The 20,705-nt window shown below is 44.4% G+C and overlaps 1 protein-coding gene across 1 annotated transcript in view; it reads right to left on the minus strand.

Annotated features, from left to right (window-relative positions):
• CPED1 (cadherin like and PC-esterase domain containing 1) overlaps positions 1–19,730 on the minus strand; it is a 475,576-nt gene extending 455,846 nt beyond the window's left edge. Inside the window, exon 1 of the mRNA XM_044277190.1 lies at positions 18,936–19,730. Within this exon, the coding sequence (XP_044133125.1) occupies positions 18,936–19,148 (213 nt within the window). The 5' untranslated portion in view covers positions 19,149–19,730. The remainder of the gene's footprint in view (positions 1–18,935) is intronic.
• Positions 19,731–20,705: the final 975 nt, after the last annotated feature.

A 20,705-nucleotide genomic window follows, 5' to 3' on the forward strand; every position in this document is an offset into this window, starting at 1 on the left:
ACCCTGCCCTCAGAGGAGCTGGCCGTGACACAGCTGCCTTGGCGACCTCTTGCTCCTCCTCTGCCTTGGCCTTGGGCTTCCACTTGTTCCCCTGTGACATTTGGGAATGCTCTCAGTAGCGCGTCTACCAACGTGCGCTTGTACTCGCGCATCTTCCTATCACGCTCCAGTGCAGGAAGTAAGGTGGGCACATTGTCTTTGTAGCGTGGATCCAGCAGGGTGGCAACCCAGTAGTCCGCACAGGTTAAAATGTGGGCAACTCTGCTGTCGTTGCGCAGGCACTGCAGCATGTAGTCGCTCATGTGTGCCAGGCTGCCCAGGGGTAAGGACAAGCTGTCCTCTGTGGGAGGCGTATCGTCATCGTCCTGCCTTTCCCCCCAGCCACGCACCAGTGATGGACCCGAGCTGCGTTGGGTGCCACCCCGCTGTGACCATGCTTCATCCTCATCCTCCTCCACCTCCTCCTCATCCTCGTCCTCCTCGTCCTCCAGTAGTGGGCCCTGGCTGGCCACATTTGTACCTGGCCTCTGCTGTTGCCAAAAACCTCCCTCTGAGTCACTTCGAAGAGACTGGCCTGAAAGTGCTAAAAATGACCCCTCTTCCTCCTCCTCCTCCTCCTCCTCCTGGGCCACCTCCTCTTCCATCATCGCCCTAAGTGTTTTCTCAAGGAGACATAGAAGTGGTATTGTAACGCTGATAACGGTGTCATCGCCACTGGCCATGTTGGTGGAGTACTCGAAACAGCGCAACAGGGCACACAGGTCTCGCATGGAGGCCCAGTCATTGGTGGTGAAGTGGTGCTGTTCTGTAGTGCGACTGACCCGTGCGTGCTGCAGCTGAAACTCCACTATGGCCTGCTGCTGCTCGCACAGTCTGTCCAGCATGTGCAAGGTGGAGTTCCACCTGGTGGGCACGTCGCATATGAGGCGGTGAGCGGGAAGGCCGAAGTTACGCTGTAGCGCAGACAGGCGAGCAGCAGCAGGATGTGAACGCCGGAAGCGCGAACAGACGGCCCGCACTTTATGCAGCAGCTCTGACATGTCGGGGTAGTTGTGAATGAACTTCTGCACCACCAAATTCAGCACATGCGCCAAGCAAGGGATGTGCGTCAAATTGGCTAGTCCCAGAGCTGCAACGAGATTTCGCCCATTATCACACACCACCAGGCCGGGCTTGAGGCTCACCGGCAGCAACCACTCGTCGGTCTGTTGTTCAATACCCCGCCACAACTCCTGTGCGGTGTGGGGCCTGTCCCCCAAACATATGAGTTTCAGAATGGCCTGCTGACGTTTACCCCGGGCTGTGCTGAAGTTGGTGGTGAAGGTGTGTGGCTGACTGGATGAGCAGGTGGAAGAAGAGGAGGAGGAAGCCGAGAAGGAGGAGGTGGCAACAGGAGGCAAAGAATGTTGCCCTGCGATCCTTGGCGGCGGAAGGACGTGCGCCAAACAGCTCTCCGCCTGGGGCCCAGCTGCCACTACATTTACCCAGTGTGCAGTTAGGGAGATATAGCGTCCCTGGCCGTGCTTACTGGTCCACGTATCTGTGGTTAGGTGGACCTTGCTACAGATGGCGTTGCGCAGTGCACACTTGATTTTATCGGATACTTGGTTGTGCAGGGAAGGCACGGCTCTCTTGGAGAAGTAGTGCCGGCTGGGAACAACATACTGTGGGACAGCAAGCGACATGAGCTGTTTGAAGCTGTCTGTGTCCACCAGCCTAAATGACAGCATTTCATAGGCCAGTAGTTTAGAAATGCTGGCATTCAGGGCCAGGGATAGAGGGTGGCTAGGTGGGAATTTACGCTTTCTATCAAATGTTTGTGAGATGGAGAGCTGAACGCTGGCGTGTGACATGGTTGAGACGCTTGGTGACGGAGGTGGTGGTGGTGGTGTTGGTGGTACATCCCCTGTTTGCTGGGCGGCAGGTGCCAACGTTCCTCCAGAGGCGGAGGAAGAGGCCGAGGCGGCAGCAGCAGAATAGGCCGAGGCGGCAGCAGCAGAAGAGGTAGCAGGGGGAGCCTGAGTGACTTCCTTGGTTTTAAGGTGTTTACTCCACTGCAGTTCATGCTTTGCATGCAGGTGCCTGGTCATGCAGGTTGTGCTCAGGTTCAGAACGTTAATGCCTCGCTTCAGGCTCTGATGGCACAGCGTGCAAACCACTCGGGTCTTGTCGTCAGCACATTGTTTGAAGAAGTGCCATGCCAGGGAACTCCTTGAAGCTGCCTTTGGGGTGCTCGGTCCCAGATGGCGGCGGTCAGTAGCAGGCGGAGTCTCTTGGCGGCGGGTGTTCTGCTTTTGCCCACTGCTCCCTCTTTTGCTACGCTGTTGGCTCGGTCTCACCACTGCCTCTTCCTCCGAACTGTGAAAGTCAGTGGCACGACCTTCATTCCATGTGGGGTCTAGGACCTCATCGTCCCCTGCATCGTCTTCCACCCAGTCTTGATCCCTGACCTCCTGTTCAGTCTGCACACTGCAGAAAGACGCAGCAGTTGGCACCTGTGTTTCGTCATCATCAGAGACATGCTGAGGTGGTATTCCCATGTCCTCATCATCAGGAAACATAAGTGGTTGTGCGTCAGTGCATTCTATGTCTTTCACCGCTGGGGAAGGGCTAGGTGGATGCCCTTGGGAAACCCTGCCAGCGGAGTCTTCAAACAGCATAAGAGACTGCTGCATAACTTGAGGCTGAGACAGTTTCCCTGGTATGCATGGGGGTGATGTGACAGACTGATGGGGTTGGTTTTCAGGCGCCATCTGTGCGCTTTCTGCAGAAGACTGGGTGGGAGATAATGTGAACGTGCTGGATCCACTGTCGGCCACCCAATTGACTAATGCCTGTACCTGCTCAGGCCTTACCATCCTTAGAACGGCATTGGGCCCCACCATATATCGCTGTAAATTCTGGCGGCTACTGGGACCTGAGGTAGTTGGTACACTAGGACGTGTGGATGTGGCAGAACGGCCACGTCCTCTCCCAGCACCAGAGGGTCCACTAACACCACCACGACCATGTCCACGTCCGCGTCCCTTACTAGATGTTTTTCTCATTGTTATGGTTCACCACAACAACAAATATATTATTTGGCCCAATGTATTGTATTCAAATTCAGCGGGATATAAATTTGAGGCCTAGTATTTAGGCGCTGGGTGACCGGTATGGATTTAGTGACAGAATTAGACTTGGAAATGCACAGAAGCGTGTGTGTGTGAAGTTATTCTGAATGACCCAATGTGCACCTTGAATATTATATACCCTTTTAGGGATAGATTTCAAATAGCTCTGATATAGCAGAAACCACTAAATTATGAAATTGTTAAATTGGGAATTGTATTTAAACCCAGAACAAAAAATGTGCTTTGACGGACACTAAATAACTTTCCCAGCCACAACAGGACAGCGTTAACGAGAGATTTAGCAGGATATAAATTTGAGGCCTAGTATTTAGGCGCTGGGTGACAGGTATGGGTTTAGTGACAGAATTAGACTTAGAAATACACAGTAGCGGGTGTGTGTGAAGTTATTCTGAATGACCCAATGTGCACCTTGAATATTATATACCCTTTTAGGGATAGATTTCAAATAGCTCTGATATAGCAGAAACCACTAAATTATGAAATTGCTAAATTGGGAATTGTATTTCAACCCAGAACAAAAAATGTGCTTTGACGGACACTAAATAACTTTCCCAGCCACAACAGGACAGCGTTAACGAGAGATTTAGCAGGATATAAATTTGAGGCCTAGTATTTAGGCGCTGGGTGACAGGTATGGGTTTAGTGACAGAATTAGACTTAGAAATACACAGTAGCGGGTGTGTGTGAAGTTATTCTGAATGACCCAATGTGCACCTTGAATATTATATACCCTTTTAGGGATAGATTTCAAATAGCTCTGATATAGCAGAAACCACTAAATTATGAAATTGCTAAATTGGGAATTGTATTTCAACCCAGAACAAAAAATGTGCTTTGACGGACACTAAATAACTTTCCCAGCCACAACAGGACAGCGTTAACGAGAGATTTAGCAGGATATAAATTTGAGGCCTAGTATTTAGGCGCTGGGTGACAGGTATGGGTTTAGTGACAGAATTAGACTTAGAAATACACAGTAGCGGGTGTGTGTGAAGTTATTCTGAATGACCCAATGTGCACCTTGAATATTATATACCCTTTTAGGGATAGATTTCAAATAGCTCTGATATAGCAGAAACCACTAAATTATGAAATTGCTAAATTGGGAATTGTATTTCAACCCAGAACAAAAAATGTGCTTTGACGGACACTAAATAACTTTCCCAGCCACAACAGGACAGCGTTAACGAGAGATTTAGCAGGATATAAATTTGAGGCCTAGTATTTAGGCGCTGGGTGACAGGTATGGGTTTAGTGACAGAATTAGACTTGGAAATACACAGTAGCGGGTGTGTGTGAAGTTATTCTGAATGACCCAATGTGCACCTTGAATATTATATACCCTTTTAGGGATAGATTTCAAATAGCTCTGATATAGCAGAAACCACTAAATTATGAAATTGTTAAATTGGGAATTGTATTTAAACCCAGAACAAAAAATGTGCTTTGACGGACACTAAATAACTTTCCCAGCCACAACAGGACAGCGTTAACGAGAGATTTAGCAGGATATAAATTTGAGGCCTAGTATTTAGGCGCTGGGTGACAGGTATGGGTTTAGTGACAGAATTAGACTTAGAAATACACAGTAGCGGGTGTGTGTGAAGTTATTCTGAATGACCCAATGTGCACCTTGAATATTATATACCCTTTTAGGGATAGATTTCAAATAGCTCTGATATAGCAGAAACCACTAAATTATGAAATTGCTAAATTGGGAATTGTATTTCAACCCAGAACAAAAAATGTGCTTTGACGGACACTAAATAACTTTCCCAGCCACAACAGGACAGCGTTAACGAGAGATTTAGCAGGATATAAATTTGAGGCCTAGTATTTAGGCGCTGGGTGACAGGTATGGGTTTAGTGACAGAATTAGACTTAGAAATACACAGTAGCGGGTGTGTGTGAAGTTATTCTGAATGACCCAATGTGCACCTTGAATATTATATACCCTTTTAGGGATAGATTTCAAATAGCTCTGATATAGCAGAAACCACTAAATTATGAAATTGCTAAATTGGGAATTGTATTTCAACCCAGAACAAAAAATGTGCTTTGACGGACACTAAATAACTTTCCCAGCCACAACAGGACAGCGTTAACGAGAGATTTAGCAGGATATAAATTTGAGGCCTAGTATTTAGGCGCTGGGTGACAGGTATGGGTTTAGTGACAGAATTAGACTTGGAAATACACAGTAGCGGGTGTGTGTGAAGTTATTCTGAATGACCCAATGTGCACCTTGAATATTATATACCCTTTTAGGGATAGATTTCAAATAGCTCTGATATAGCAGAAACCACTAAATTATGAAATTGTTAAATTGGGAATTGTATTTAAACCCAGAACAAAAAATGTGCTTTGACGGACACTAAATAACTTTCCCAGCCACAACAGGACAGCGTTAACGAGAGATTTAGCAGGATATAAATTTGAGGCCTAGTATTTAGGCGCTGGGTGACAGGTATGGGTTTAGTGACAGAATTAGACTTAGAAATACACAGTAGCGGGTGTGTGTGAAGTTATTCTGAATGACCCAATGTGCACCTTGAATATTATATACCCTTTTAGGGATAGATTTCAAATAGCTCTGATATAGCAGAAACCACTAAATTATGAAATTGCTAAATTGGGAATTGTATTTCAACCCAGAACAAAAAATGTGCTTTGACGGACACTAAATAACTTTCCCAGCCACAACAGGACAGCGTTAACGAGAGATTTAGCAGGATATAAATTTGAGGCCTAGTATTTAGGCGCTGGGTGACAGGTATGGGTTTAGTGACAGAATTAGACTTGGAAATACACAGTAGCGGGTGTGTGTGAAGTTATTCTGAATGACCCAATGTGCACCTTGAATATTATATACCCTTTTAGGGATAGATTTCAAATAGCTCTGATATAGCAGAAACCACTAAATTATGAAATTGCTAAATTGGGAATTGTATTTCAACCCAGAACAAAAAATGTGCTTTGACGGACACTAAATAACTTTCCCAGCCACAACAGGACAGCGGTAACGAGAGATTTAGCAGGATATAAATTTGAGGCCTAGTATTTAGGCGCTGGGTGACAGGTATGGGTTTAGTGACAGAATTAGACTTGGAAATACACAGTAGCGGGTGTGTGTGAAGTTATTCTGAATGACCCAATGTGCACCTTGAATATTATATACCCTTTTAGGGATAGATTTCAAATAGCTCTGATATAGCAGGAACCACTAAATTATGAAATTGCTAAATTGGGAATTGTATTTCAACCCAGAACAAAAAATGTGCTTTGACGGACACTAAATAACTTTCCCAGCCACAACAGGACAGCGGTAACGAGAGATTTAGCAGGATATAAATTTGAGGCCTAGTATTTAGGCGCTGGGTGACAGGTATGGGTTTAGTGACAGAATTAGACTTGGAAATACACAGTAGCGGGTGTGTGTGAAGTTATTCTGAATGACCCAATGTGCACCTTGAATATTATATACCCTTTTAGGGATAGATTTCAAATAGCTCTGATATAGCAGGAACCACTAAATTATGAAATTGCTAAATTGGGAATTGTACTTCAACCCAGAACAAAAAATGTGCTTTGACGGACACTAAATAACTTTCCCAGCCACAACAGGACAGCGGTAACGAGAGATTTAGCGGGATATAAATTTGAGGCCTAGTATTTAGGCGCTGGGTGACCGGTATGGATTTAGTGACAGAATTAGACTGGGATATGGCCAAAAAATAACCACACTATTGCTGGTTAAATGCACTTGGTGACGGGCGCAGCTTGCCCCTGATTTAGTATATGGCCAAAAAATGAACAGACTATTGCTGGTTAAATGCACTTGGTGTCACAGCTTGACGCACCACACTACTGAGGGTTAAATGCACTTGGTGACGGGCGCAGCTTGCCCCTGATGTAGTATATGGCCAAAAAATGAACAGACTATTGCTGGTTAAATGCACTTGGTGTGACAGCTTCACCCTGATGTAGGCTTTAGCCAAAAAACAACCACACCATTGAGGGTTAAATGCACTTGGTGACAGGCGCAGCTTGCCCCTGATTTAGTATATGGCCAAAAAAATGAACAGACTATTGCTGGTTAAATGCACTTGGTGTGACAGCTTCACCCTGATGTAGGCTTTAGCCAAAAAACAACCACACCATTGAGGGTTAAATGCACTTGGTCGCAGCTTGGATGCACTTGGTCGCAGCACCGCACAAGACACAAAATGGCCGCCGATCACCCCAGAAAAAAGTGACTGACAAACGGTCTGGGCAGCCTAAAAACAGTGAGTGAGCATTTGAATTTCAGCAGCTCAATGATGCACAGCTGCAGATCGATCGATTAATCAAGTGAAGTCCTTTGGAGGAGTTAATCTGCCTAATCTCGCCCTACTGTCGCATCCGCAACCTCTCCCTACGCTAATCAGAGCAGAGTGACGGGCGGCGCTATGTGACTCCAGCTTAAATAGAGGCTGGGTCACATGGTGCTCTGGCCAATCACAGCCATGCCAATAGTAGGCATGGCTGTGACGGCCTCTTGGGGCAAGTAGTATGACGCTTGTTGATTGGCTGCTTTGCAGCCTTTCAAAAAGCGCCAAGAAAGCGTCACAAAAGCGCCAAGAAAGCGACGAACACCGAACCCGAACCCGGACTTTTACGAAAATGTCCGGGTTCGGGTCCGTGTCACGGACACCCCAAAATTCGGTACGAACCCGAACTATACAGTTCGAGTTCGCTCATCCCTAATTATGAACTAATAATTGGGAGAGACTTTCCCGGTTTCCTGTCACTGTGGCTGGAGGTGAGAGCCACCGATACCCATAGGGCAGGAGCAACCCCTGAATGGCCTTGCTCAGGGGGGAAACCAGAACCCTGGGAACCTGAGACCAAAGGGCCAGCAGTAGGGGTGGCCGCCACTGCGGGGGAAGGAGGGGAGCCAACCCCACTGAATGTAATGGTGGGAGACGTGGAGAATCTCTGGAGACAATTTTGGTACAGCACAGCACCAGGACCCGACTTTATCTCGAGCCTGGGAAAATGTGGAAGTAGTTGAGGGCGAGCCCCGTTTTATGGTTCAACAGGAGATGCTGTACTGGGTAAATCAACTACAGGGTGAGCATATTGAACAGTTGGTGGTGCCCAAGGCGTATCGCAAGCTCATGTTGGCGTTAGCCCACCAACATGTTCTTGGGGGACACCTGGGCCAGCAGAAAATGCAGGACCGGATTCTACAGCGGTTTCAGTGTGTTCAGAGAGGTGGAAGAGTATTGCAAGTCTTGCCCAACCTGGCAGATAACCAGCCCCCAGCCACATTTCTGTAGTCCCCTGGTCCCTCTCCCAATAATTGAGGTTCCATTTGAGCGGATCGCTATGGATCTCATAGGCCCAGTACCGAAGTCCGCTAGAGGGCACCAACACATCTTGGTAGTCCTGGACGATGCCACTCGGTACCCGGAGGCGGTGCCGCTGCGACATACCTCCGCCAAACTCATAGCCAAAGAGTTAGTGGAGATGTTTCCCAAGTGGGCCTACCTAGAGAGATTATGACCAACCAGGGGACCCCTTTTATGTCAAAACTCATGAGGGAACTCAGTAAACTACTACAGATCAAACAGTTATGGACGTCCGTCTATTACCAGTAAACGGACGGCCTGGTAGAAAGATTTAATCAAACCTTAAAAAACATGTTAAAGGATGGGAGGGATTAGGATCTTCTACTGCCCTATCTCATGTTCCCAGTGCGAGAGGTACCCCAGGCCTCTACTATGGCCGATATCCGCATGGTTTGTTGGACATAGCCAAAGAGGCATGGGAACAACAACCCACACTGCATAAAAGTGTGATTGAGTATGTCAATCGGATGCAAGAGCGGATGGAAACAGTATTGCCGCTGGTTAGGGAACATATGGAGGCAGCCCAGCAAGCCCAGAGTAGGGTCTATAATCGCCAGGCTCGGGTTCCGAATTTTAACCCGGGAGATCGGGTTTTGGTTCTGGTGCCGACGGTGGACAGTAAGTTCCTGGCTAGGTGGCAGAGTCCCTACGAAGTGCTCAAAAAAGTTGGGGAGGTAACCTACAAGGTACTCCAGCCCGGGCGGAGAAAGCCGGAGCAGGTGTACCATGTAAACTTTAAGATAGGGAGATCAGTATGGGCAACAGCCCCCGGCTGGGTTTTCTAGGGGTAGAGTTTCCAGTACCACCGCCTGATACGAGGGAAGCAGTTGCCACAGTAAAGATCGCTGACAACCTTTCCTCTAAACAGACTCAGGAGGCCAGGGAGTTCGTCAGCAGGAACACGGATGTGTTTACGGACCTCCCTGGACGCACTTCTATCATCCAACATGACATTGTCACTATGCCTCAGGTCAGAATCCAGTTGAAACCATACCTGGTACCTGAGTCGCAATGACAAGCCATCTCGGAAGAAGTGCAGCTGATGTTACAGCTGGGTGTCATTGAGGAGTCAAAAAGTAAATAGGCCAGTCCGATCTTAATGGGCCAGTCTGGGTCTTAATACCCAAGCCGGACAGGACGTTACGATTCTGTAACGACTTCCGCAAACTTAATGAGGTTTCCAAGTTTGACACATATCCCATGCCTCGAGTGGATGAGCTTATTGAGAAGTTAGGTCAAGCCCGGTATTTTTCTGTTTTGGACCTCACTAAAGGGTACTGGCAGGTACCCTTGACCGAGGCTGCCAAGGAGAAACGGCTTTCATCACACCAGAAGGGCTGTATCAGTACAAGGTATTACCCTTAGGTCAACATGGCGCTCCCACCACGTTTCAAATGCTATTGAGCATTGTACTCCATCCACATCATCGGTACACTTCGGCGTATGCACAATTTTTGTACAATTTTGCACCCAAATTCAAGCAAACATTGTTGCATCTTAAGCCACTGCCTCCTTGATAATCCCTTCCTCTTCCCATTAAGCCACACAATTTGTGAAGCATTAATAAGTTGTGAGTACAGCATTTTGATGAGTAAATCTGCCCCATGTCTTTTAAGTTTGCATTAAATAATAGTATAAAAAGGCTGCTTGGACGCTAAAATAGCCACATTGGCTCATGTCTGTGTCCTAAAATCTTTTTAATGCTGTGTAAATTATGTTTAACAGCTCAAGACGGCAGCCTCCATAATCATGTTCAGAAAATAGAATAAAAAAATCTGCAATCAGAAAAAACAGACTAGATAAAAACAATGTGTGTCACTATCTGGTTATAACTGGCAGATAAACATTTTGTTGACACATTTCCTTTAAGGCCCCCTTCACATACAAATTTGCATGTTTGCTTGCAGTTCATCTTACTGCTAAACAAAATGCCATAAAAACTGCCTTTTTGTGGCAGTTTTGTACTAACAAATGTAAATTGCATTTTTTTCAGGCATTTTTTTCAGGCATTTTTTTCAGGCATTTTTTTCTCTACAGAGAAGGGAATGAAAAATATGCTGGATAAAAAAAAAAAACCACCAGGCACAGAAAACACACCCTGCATCTGGAGTTATTTCTTTTCCTGGAAAAAAAAAACATGTCCTCAGGATAGGCCCTCAATATTAGATCGTGGGGTTATGACTTCTGGCACCCCTGTTGACCAGCTGTTGGAAGGGGCAAACGCAGCAACACGTTTATCGTTCACATGGTCCTTGTTCAGCTTAGTACTACATAAGCGAAAGGAACTGTGCTGCAATACCAAACACAGCTGATATACAATGTACAGAGCTGTGCTTAGTATACCGTGAAGCGGGCGCAAAACTTATCTGAGTGGCTCCTTCAAACATCTAATTAGCAGGGACCCCCACAAATCTAATATTGATAACCTGTCTTGAAGATTTAATATTTAATTCCCTTTATTTAATTAAGTGCAATATAAGGTACTATTTTTTTTTAATCAATATGTACCTCCAAATAAATAAGGATTTGGGGAATACAATATTTCCTTATGGAGAGCACCTTAAACGGTGTGAGGAGTCTTACAGGCCAGGCAACATTCCTCTGGAATTCTGAGAAGATGGTATGCAAATTAGATCTGTTTCTAAGGCTTGGTTCACACCTGAGCGTATTCGGTATGCGCATTTTACAGGCGTTTTTATCAGGCGTTTTTGAGGCGTATTTTGGGGCGTTTTTGTATTTAGAAAACTGTTACAGGGGATGTGTGCTATTACACATAGGGCCATGATGGGGGCCAGCATAAGACACACATATAGCATCTTATGCTGGTCCCCCTCATGGCCCTAAGTGTCCCCTCATGTGTCCTAAACTGCGCACATAACTGGCTTTGTGTAAAAAGTATTTTACTACTGTCTGAAACGAGCTCTCTCCTGTTGATAAAATGGCCAGCCTCTGTACTCACTTTTATGAATGCACTGCAGCGAGCTGGCCTGCCGGCGAGTGACTGACGTCACTTAGTAACGCTCCTCCCACTTAATTCAGGAAGCAGGAGCGTTACTAAGTGACGTCAGTCACGCGACGGCCGGCCAGCTCGCTGCCGCTCACTGCAGTGCATTCATAAAAGTGAGTACAGAGGCTGGCCATTTTATCAACAGGAGAGAGCTCCTTTCACACAGTAGTAAAAAACTTTTTACACACAAAGCGGCGCGTACGTACGCACGTTTTTAAATTAGCAAACAAGAAACGCCCATTGTCGCGCGTTCCCGCTGAAGTCTATGGGCGGGAACGCGCGACCATACGCCCCAAAGAAGCTCCTGTACTTCTTGGGGCGTAGGGCGTTTTACAGCGCGTTCGTACGCGCTGTAAAACGCTCAGGTGAGAACCATGCCCATAGGGAAGCATTGGTTCTTGCCTGTTGAGCGTTTTACACGCGTAGGAACGCGCTGCAAAATGCTCAGGTGTGAACCCAGCCTAATGCTACCAAATATAATGCAGTTATCCTATAAGTCAAGGTTCAACCTTTTAAAAGGCCTCATCTGCAGACAGCTGTTTCTGGGTGATTGCCCCTCATCAGTGCAGAGCAGAGAATACTGTCATAACTAGATGAGAGGCCTAAATCAGGATTTGGGGAATACAATAACTCCATATGGAGAGGGCCTTAAACAGAGTGAGAAGTCTTATAGGCCAAAACAATGCTCATCTGGAATTCTGGGAAGAAGAGATGCAAATGAGCTCTTATCAAGTTTGGCCTCTAATGCTACAGATGTAAGGCAGCTATCCTATAAGTCAATGTTTCACTGGCTTAACTGGGTGAGGCGTAGGTCCGGATTTGGGGAATACAATATCTCCTTATGGAGAACGCCTTAAATGGCAGTTAAGCCAGTACTCTCTGCTCTGCACTGATTAGGGGCAATCACCCCAAAACAGCTGTCTGCAGAGGAGGTGCTGGCTTATTAAATATCCGAATCATGTCTCAAGACCTATTTATAGGGTAAAACATTGACTTATAGGATAGCTGCCTTACATCTGGTGACATCAGAGGCAGAGCTCGTTAAGAGCTCATTTGCATACCGCCTTTCCAAATGAATAATACACCGAGGAGGGAATTACAGCAAGCCTTGCAAGTGCAGAAAAGAAGGCTGATGTTGCCCATACGATTAGAAGAAGCGATGTGACTGATTATGAAGGATAATTTCCATTATGGCTCCTCCTGAATTATGGCATAAATTGCATCTTAATTTGCCACATTTTTAATGCAATGTGGAGCATCTCATTTTAGATATTTTTATGAAGCAAGAAAGCCAAAAAATAACGGTCCACTACTCAAGTAAGTAACTTGCAACACTGAACTGTACAGCATAAGGCCTCATGCACACGAACACATTTTCTTTCAGTGTCCATTCCGTTTTTTTGAGGACCATATACAGGACCATTCATTTCAATGGGTCTGCAAAAAAAACTGAAGTTACTCCGTGTGCATTCCGTTTCCATATGTCTGTATTTCCGTTCCGCAAAAAAATAGAACATGTCCTATTATTGTCCACATTACAGACAAGGATAGTACTGTTCTATTAGGGGCCAGCTGTTCCGTTCCGCAAAATACAGAATGCACACAGATGTCATCCGTATTTTCTGCGGACTGCAAAATACATACGGTGGTGTGCACGAGGCCTAAGACTGTAACACAATGTTCAGACTTGACTAAATGTAATAAGCAATGCCCAGCATTATCTGATTATTTAATGGGACATAAGTGTACTAGCTAGGACAGTCCGACGGCTGTGATTTCCAAATGTGGTTTATCAGCTGTGAGGCTGTTGACCCCTCAGTAGTGAGGTTTAGTGGATGTGCTCAGCAGCCAGAGAACTTGCTAAATACAGAAGCTTAGACAAGATGTAATGAAAGGCTCAGAGGAACATCAGCACTGAATAGAAACGTTCTAATCTAGTTTAGGTAAAAAGTCACATCCATAAATCTTCTGCTTGTAAATAACATACATGTTTTATGACTAATACATGTGCAACATTTAAAGAGATGGTGTCACCCTTGCTCACATGTCTGTCTAAGTAACTACATTCAGTCCTCAAGTAATAACAATTCTGGAACATCTATTCTCATGACTCTATGATCTTCCATTATTATTAGTGATGAGCGGCAGGGGCAATATTCGAATTTGCGATATTTCGTGAATATTTAGTAGAATATTAGTCGCAAATTTGAGATTATTTTCTTGATCGTGAAAAATCGGCAATGTAATATTCGCGGAATGCGTGCGAAATACAGGCGTGGGTCACTATAGCTACATTTTTCAAGCTGCTAGAAGTTTCCTGAGATTGGAGAAAATGGTTGGCACGGCAGAACATTACAATACCTTTATATGCGGATAGAGTGCTCCAATATATTCGCGATTGCGAAATCGGCACTAATGATGCGCATATTTTGGCGCAATACATGCAACTTCACATTTTAACAGGTCTGACTACTTATTAGTAATTGCTGCACTACGTATTGTGGTGAACTTGTGACATCACAGCACTATGTATGTAGCCTGTATGTATGGACAGCAGAACCTATCAGCTACACTATATCACTATCTAACCTACACTGACTATCTCCTACTAACTATCTGTATTATATATATAAGCTAACTATCTATCTACTGTAATGACACAGGAAAGCAGAGAGCACAGCAATAACACTGCTGTCTCTCTCATAAATGCAAATAATTGCTGGGGAGGTTCTTGTATAGTAAGACCTTTCCTATTGGTTGCTAGGGATGTTGCTAAGCTCAGACAAAGACACTGCAGCCTTCTAATTGGCCAACAAGCAAGAAGGGAGGTTACTGATATATATCACTATATTCTAAATATTGGCAAATTCTCGAAGTGCCGATATTCGCGATTAATATTCGCTATTCGAATATTCGAGCCCAACATTAATTATTATTAGAGATGAGCAAAGTTTTATAAAATTCTATTCGGCTGCTTTACCGAATTTTACTCAAAAATTTCCTTCATGGTGAATTACTTTGTCACGAAGCGCATTTTATTATAAGTAGCCGCTGCAATGACAAGGAACTACAATAGCGCCATTCCCCATCATTGTATCCTGCAAATGCCACGTTCATACATGATTGCAGCACCTGAGTGTAAAAACAGTGCAAAATTAACATTAAAAAATTAAATCAAACTTACCGCCTCCATTTGCTCACGAAGGCTGGCGCCATCTTGCTTGAAGATGTCATCAGGCCGGCATAAGTCACCACACATGGGATTATATCCGAGATCTTCAATCAAGATGGCAACCACCTTCCCGTCAAAAGCAAATGGAGGAGGTAAGTATAATTTTGTTGTTGTTTTTTTTTTTACGCTATTTTAGGTTAAATCGATTCCCCACCATGAAGTATGAGGAAATTCGGCTTTGCAGCTAATCGAATCTATCCTGAAATTCGCATCGAATTCCACTTCGCTCATCTCTAATTATTATTCTTGCTAGTTATGAATTAATTACAAGCAATTTGCAATGGAGGTCCAGATGGGTGTTACCAGTTAGTGATGTGTCCCTGCACTGTCTCACACTATCCAATCAGTGCTGCCATTGTCAGACTGTGCAGGGACACATGCACAAGTGGTAACACCCATGTGGACCTTTATTGCAAAGTGCATAATAGATGCTCTAGAATTGTTATTATAAGGGTGGTACAAGTAGTTACTAAAACAGACGTGTCAGGAGAGGTGACAGGTCCTTTTTAGGTGTGCCTCAGTAGCTAAATTCAAGTTTCTAATAAAATAAAATCTGTGCTTTGTGCAGTTTATCTGCATCATTTACTTACAGGCTGCACATACTCTCCATGTCAATATCATGCTAAAAAGGAGGAGACTTGAATTACTGCAACCCTTTACTTCCTCCCTGCTGATGTCAACTGCAGGAGCAGCTATAGAAAGAATGAAAGCATTCACAAACTAGGGAATTACAGGCTGTGTGTGTCTATGTAGTGGGGACTTTCAGGTCACTCCTTTGATTACAGCAGTTTCTGCTTCAATTCATGAAGGTAGTCTATATGGTACATGAGTGGGTAATGGTACAGTGGAATGAGAAGGTGTGGAAATTGCAATCTGAGCTCACAGGCTAGTAGAACCAGTGACCAGTGACTGGGCTGCAGCTCTACTGTATCTGTGACATAGCAGGCTACTTTACAACTTTGTGTGGGCAAAATAGAAAGAAAGTGCTGTCTCAATGGATGAACTTTAAAGACAAAGTACTGCTAAGATCGAAGAGCGTTGCAAATATTTTTTTCCCTGGAGGTAAACTTTAAATAAGAAGGGCTAGTTTCGCACTATCGCTAAAATCTTCCGGCAGAGGGGCAGCCTGCTGGAGTTCACCATATCTGGCATAGCCGCAGAGGTCTGGGGCACCATCAGGTCCCATTGACTATAAGGGAACACGGTCAGTTTCTGGCACCTGGCCGGACAAATACCACTGCAAGCAAGGCTGATTCACGGGAACGTACTTGGTCCGGGAAACACGCTGTGTGCGTTGGCTACATCTCCTGGAATAATCAGGCTTTCCCTGACCCAAACTGACTGCATCATGTGAGTACAGAACAATAGACACATATTCAGATAGGGACTGACTGCTTCATAAAACACTATGATACAGGTTATGAGAGCTTTGGTATCACCGGTTGTTCCCCGTGCATTCCTGCGGCATATTCCTTGGACGAGCTCCTGTGACCGGTTCATGCAGCGCACTCACTGGACCTTTATAATATTTCTTGTTCTGTGCCTACTTCTTCTTTCCTACGTCTTGAATACTACGCACACTGTGAGCCCTGTTGGGTTATTGCTTGAGATATTGAAATATGTTTTTATGTGATCTATCTTGTAATGTACATGTTTCTAAAATAAAATAAAAAAATAAATAAAATAAAAAACTTAAAAAAACACTATGATACACAGTAATCAGTTTAGGTTAGGGGAGCTGTGGCAGACTGAGATATGTGGCCGACACAGACTGCGTTTCCTGAGCACGGTTGTGTGAATCAGCTGTAAGTGGGATGATTTTGGACGTCTTGGGGGATCAGATCAAATGTCTAAGAATATTTATAGAGGGGGGAGGGTGTATGCAGTTATGAGCAAAAAGAGGTTGTTTGAATCATCTCACATAGAAGATGAACTTGTTTGTAGACCTAGATACAAATTAGATCACCAGTGGATTTATTGACAGTTTTAGGCCTCATGCACACGACCGTTGTTTGGGTCCGCATCCCAGCCGCCGTTTTGGCGGCTTGGATGCGGACCCATTCACTTCAATGGGGCCGCAAAAGATGCGGACAGCACTCCGTGTGCTGTCCACATCCGCGGCCCCGCTAAAAAATATAACATGTCCTATTCTTGTCCGTGCTTTTGCAGACAAGAATAGGCATTTATATTGCCGGCACCCGTTCCGCAAATTGTGGATGGCCACACGGGTGGCTTCCGTTTTTTTGCAGATCCGCGGTTTGCAGACCGGAAAAAACGGCACAGCCGTGTGCATGAGACCTTATGTCTATAGATGCCATCAGACAATCAGCAGAACTTGTTTTAGAAAATAACCTTGGACACAAATACCTCCAAATCTCAACGCTTTATAACTGCTGAAAAGGGTGCACAGTTTGTGTCTTGCAGGTAAAGCCAATGCAGTTATCAAACCCTTTCCTTTTATTTGGGCCTCATGCACACGACCGTATGTATTCTGAGGTCCGCAAAAAACAGATCAGCAAAAAATATGGATGACATCCGTGTGCATTCCGTATTTGGCAGGACGGAACAGCTGGCCCCTCAGAGAACAGTACTATCCTTGTCCATAATGCGAACAATATTAGAACATGTTCTAATTTTTTGCATAACGGAAAAACAGACATACGGAAACAGAATGCACACGGAGTAACTTCCATTTTTTGCGGACCCATTGAAATGAAAGGTTCTGTGTACGGTTCGCCCAAAAAAATACGGAACGGACACGGAAAGAAAATACGTTCGTGTGCATGAGGCCTTATGAGCATGTGCAACACTGCGCTATTCAAGGTCTATGTGACTGGCAAAGATAGCTGAATAAAACTCATGGCTATCTCCAGCAGTCCCATAGTGTTTGATGAAGTGGCAGAGCACTTGGTAAATAGGGGATACCTTTTTGTTACTAAAATACTCCTTTAATACAAGATGCACAACAATATACAGTGTGATCATAGGACCTTCATGATGTTTATTTACCATCATACATTCATGAAAGTGGTTGTCCCATGAAAAATATTCCACATTTTTTAAACCAACCAAACAGTATTTAAATATTTTTGTTATTGCATGTATGCAAATTTAGTATACTTGAATTATTCAATAAAATGTATCTGTATTGAGCCACCTGCTGTTTGCTCTTTTCCTTATTTCTCTGTCCTCCTTGATGGGGTGGACACACATTCTCAGTTCCATCCTTTAACTACCACAAGCCATATTTTCTGTTAGAAGCTGTTACAGGGAGAGAGCTGGAGCAGACAGAACACGTCCCCCTGAGAAAGGACACACCCTGAACTGCTGGCCTGAAATAAATCTAGCAGAGCAATTGAAGCAATGAATGGAATGAGCTCTAGGGCTGTTTATGCAGTATCTTTCTTAGAAAGAGACGGTCACGCACTATATGATGTCTGATTTTTATTTCTACAATAATGATGGGATAAGCCCTCCAAATTAGTAAAGGAGGTGTATTACATTGCCTCTTAAAACGGCTGCCCCATCTCACACTAGCGCTAAAATCTCCCGGCAGAGGGGCAGCCTGCTGGAGTTCACCATATCTGGCATAGCCGCAGAGGTCTGGGGCACCATCAGGTCCCATTGACTATAAGGGGACCCGGTCTGTTTCTGGCATTAGTGCCGGGAACTTGCCGAACAAATTCTACTGCAAGCAAGGCTGATTCATGGGAACGTACTCGGTCCGGGAAACACGCTGTGTGCGCTGGCTACATCTCCTGGAGTGATCGGGCTGTTTTCATGACTGAGATGGGACTAACACTGCCCGCAGAAACAAAGAAGTAGGACAACCCCTTTAAATTATTTTTATTTTAAAAGGATTGTCCAGGATTGGGGAAGTTTTTTTTTTTTTTTTTATCAACCGTGTGGTACACATACATATCCACTATTCTTTCAAGTGAATGAGACTGAGCTGCAATACCAGACACATCCAATAGATAACACTTGCACTGTTTCTGTGCTGAAAAAGCAGATCTTTTTGCAATCTTGGACAACCCCGATAACTAGCCACCAGGATTTACAACCAGCAACAAGTATATATGGAATTGTTCAATAACATGCAAAGCAAAGATACAAAAATATGGTAGCGAGAAATAACACGTCTTAAGATGAAAAGATATTCCACTTACATCCGTTATCTTTGTAACTACGCTATTCCACGTACAGAGACATTCCTTGTTCTGTTTGGCCACCTCCAGGAGACCAAAACCTCTCCTAATGTCACATTCCTTGCTCCATGGTGTTCTTTTCCAAAACACAGAGAGGCACTGATAGAAGACACATAATGCCACAATAATAGCTATAAATAAAGGACTAGGGCAATACCTGCGTCTCCAGCCCATGTCCTCTACTCCACCACCTCTCTTAAACCCCTTCTAGGCAACATAGTGATGTGACCAAGCATGGATCCCCATGATCAAACTCAGATTTCCATCTTCACTTCATGCTGCAGTTGTGCACTTAACGAGTCAGACCGACTTGAGCTAGAAGAACTTAACTTTTTTCCGAAGGATAAAGTTTTCCAAGCTATTCCAGCTTCAATTAGTTTGCATGGGACTTGTATGTTCCGTGTCCTTCATCATCCCAAGCTGGCAGGTTTAAAAGCAGAAGTATTCCACATCTGTATCCATGTTACAGTAGGAGAGAAAATAGCTGAGCGTGGCAAAGTTTACTCCCTGTCCTCAGTTTAGTAGAAATGTTGAGTTTACTTCCAAAGTCCTCTCTTTCCTTGCTAGCAGGACATTCTCGTCTATCCCTGATGGGCTGCTGATGTATGCACTGCTCCAGACTACCACAAACACTGCACATACATACACATCGGAGCTTTTGGACCACAGGCATCATTAATGAAAGACTTGCTTTCTTTATGGGTGGGGTTGTCCCAGTACAGGAACTGCAGCATTATAATAATAGTGTAGCAGGGTTCATCCACAGCTAAGCGAGGAAAGAATTTGCTAAAAAGTAACACATTTTCCAGCTTTAAATGGAGTATTGTTTTTATTATTATTCTCCTCCGAAATGAAATCCAGATGTTTCCAATATAAGCCTGCACATGCTCACTGGAAGAGAAAGCTTGTGTCTGGATAATACAGCTGCCATTGCTGTTTGGATTACACTTGCACTACTCAGCTACGCGTATTTCGTGACATTTCCATTTGAACCTAAAGCTCTAGGATTGAAGTCGCAATAGTCATAATTGTTTACTGAATAAATAATTTTGCACAAAATGTAAATATATATGAAAATAAAATATACTCAGCACATTTCGAGTCATTCAAGGTAGTAAGAGAAGTCAACACATTTCACATGTCTATTTTAACACGTCTATTTTAGGTTTTAAAAACATGACACTCTTTTTTTCATTCATGAAATAGGAATCCTACATCATGTTTTTAAGACCTCTGTGTTGTTCTTCTGTTAATCCTTTTAGAATTTATGAATAAATTGACTACTTGTGTTGCCCCGTCTTCTCCCCCTGGACCCACCTACAACATCGGGCCACTTTTTCCAGGGCCACGTTAAGTTTCCAGTTTGCCCCTGATACTGGGGCATTCTGAAAATACAAAAGGACAGGTACAGAGAATTTTAAGTACACTTATTACAAAAAATAAATGTTTTGCAGCCAAAAGGATCTGTCTAATCTGTGTTCTGTGGTCCTTTTTCATCCCCCTGCTTTCTGAAAATGTATTTTCTCTATCCATGTCTGCTGAATGCTAGCTCTGTGCTCAGCGCTTTAAGCCATTCAGATGAGAGAGAGGGACTGGTTAACTGCAGCTGCATCCCCCTCCTCCCTGTCTACTAATTAGTGTACAAGTTTTGGGGTGAAGTTTGGGGTTCCGATTCTCTGCATTTTTGCCGGAATTCCATCAGATCTCCGCAGGACCTCATCATACTTAATG

The sequence above is a fragment of the Bufo gargarizans genome, chromosome 2 (genome assembly GCF_014858855.1).
Source record: "Bufo gargarizans isolate SCDJY-AF-19 chromosome 2, ASM1485885v1, whole genome shotgun sequence".
NCBI lineage: Eukaryota > Metazoa > Chordata > Amphibia > Anura > Bufonidae > Bufo > Bufo gargarizans.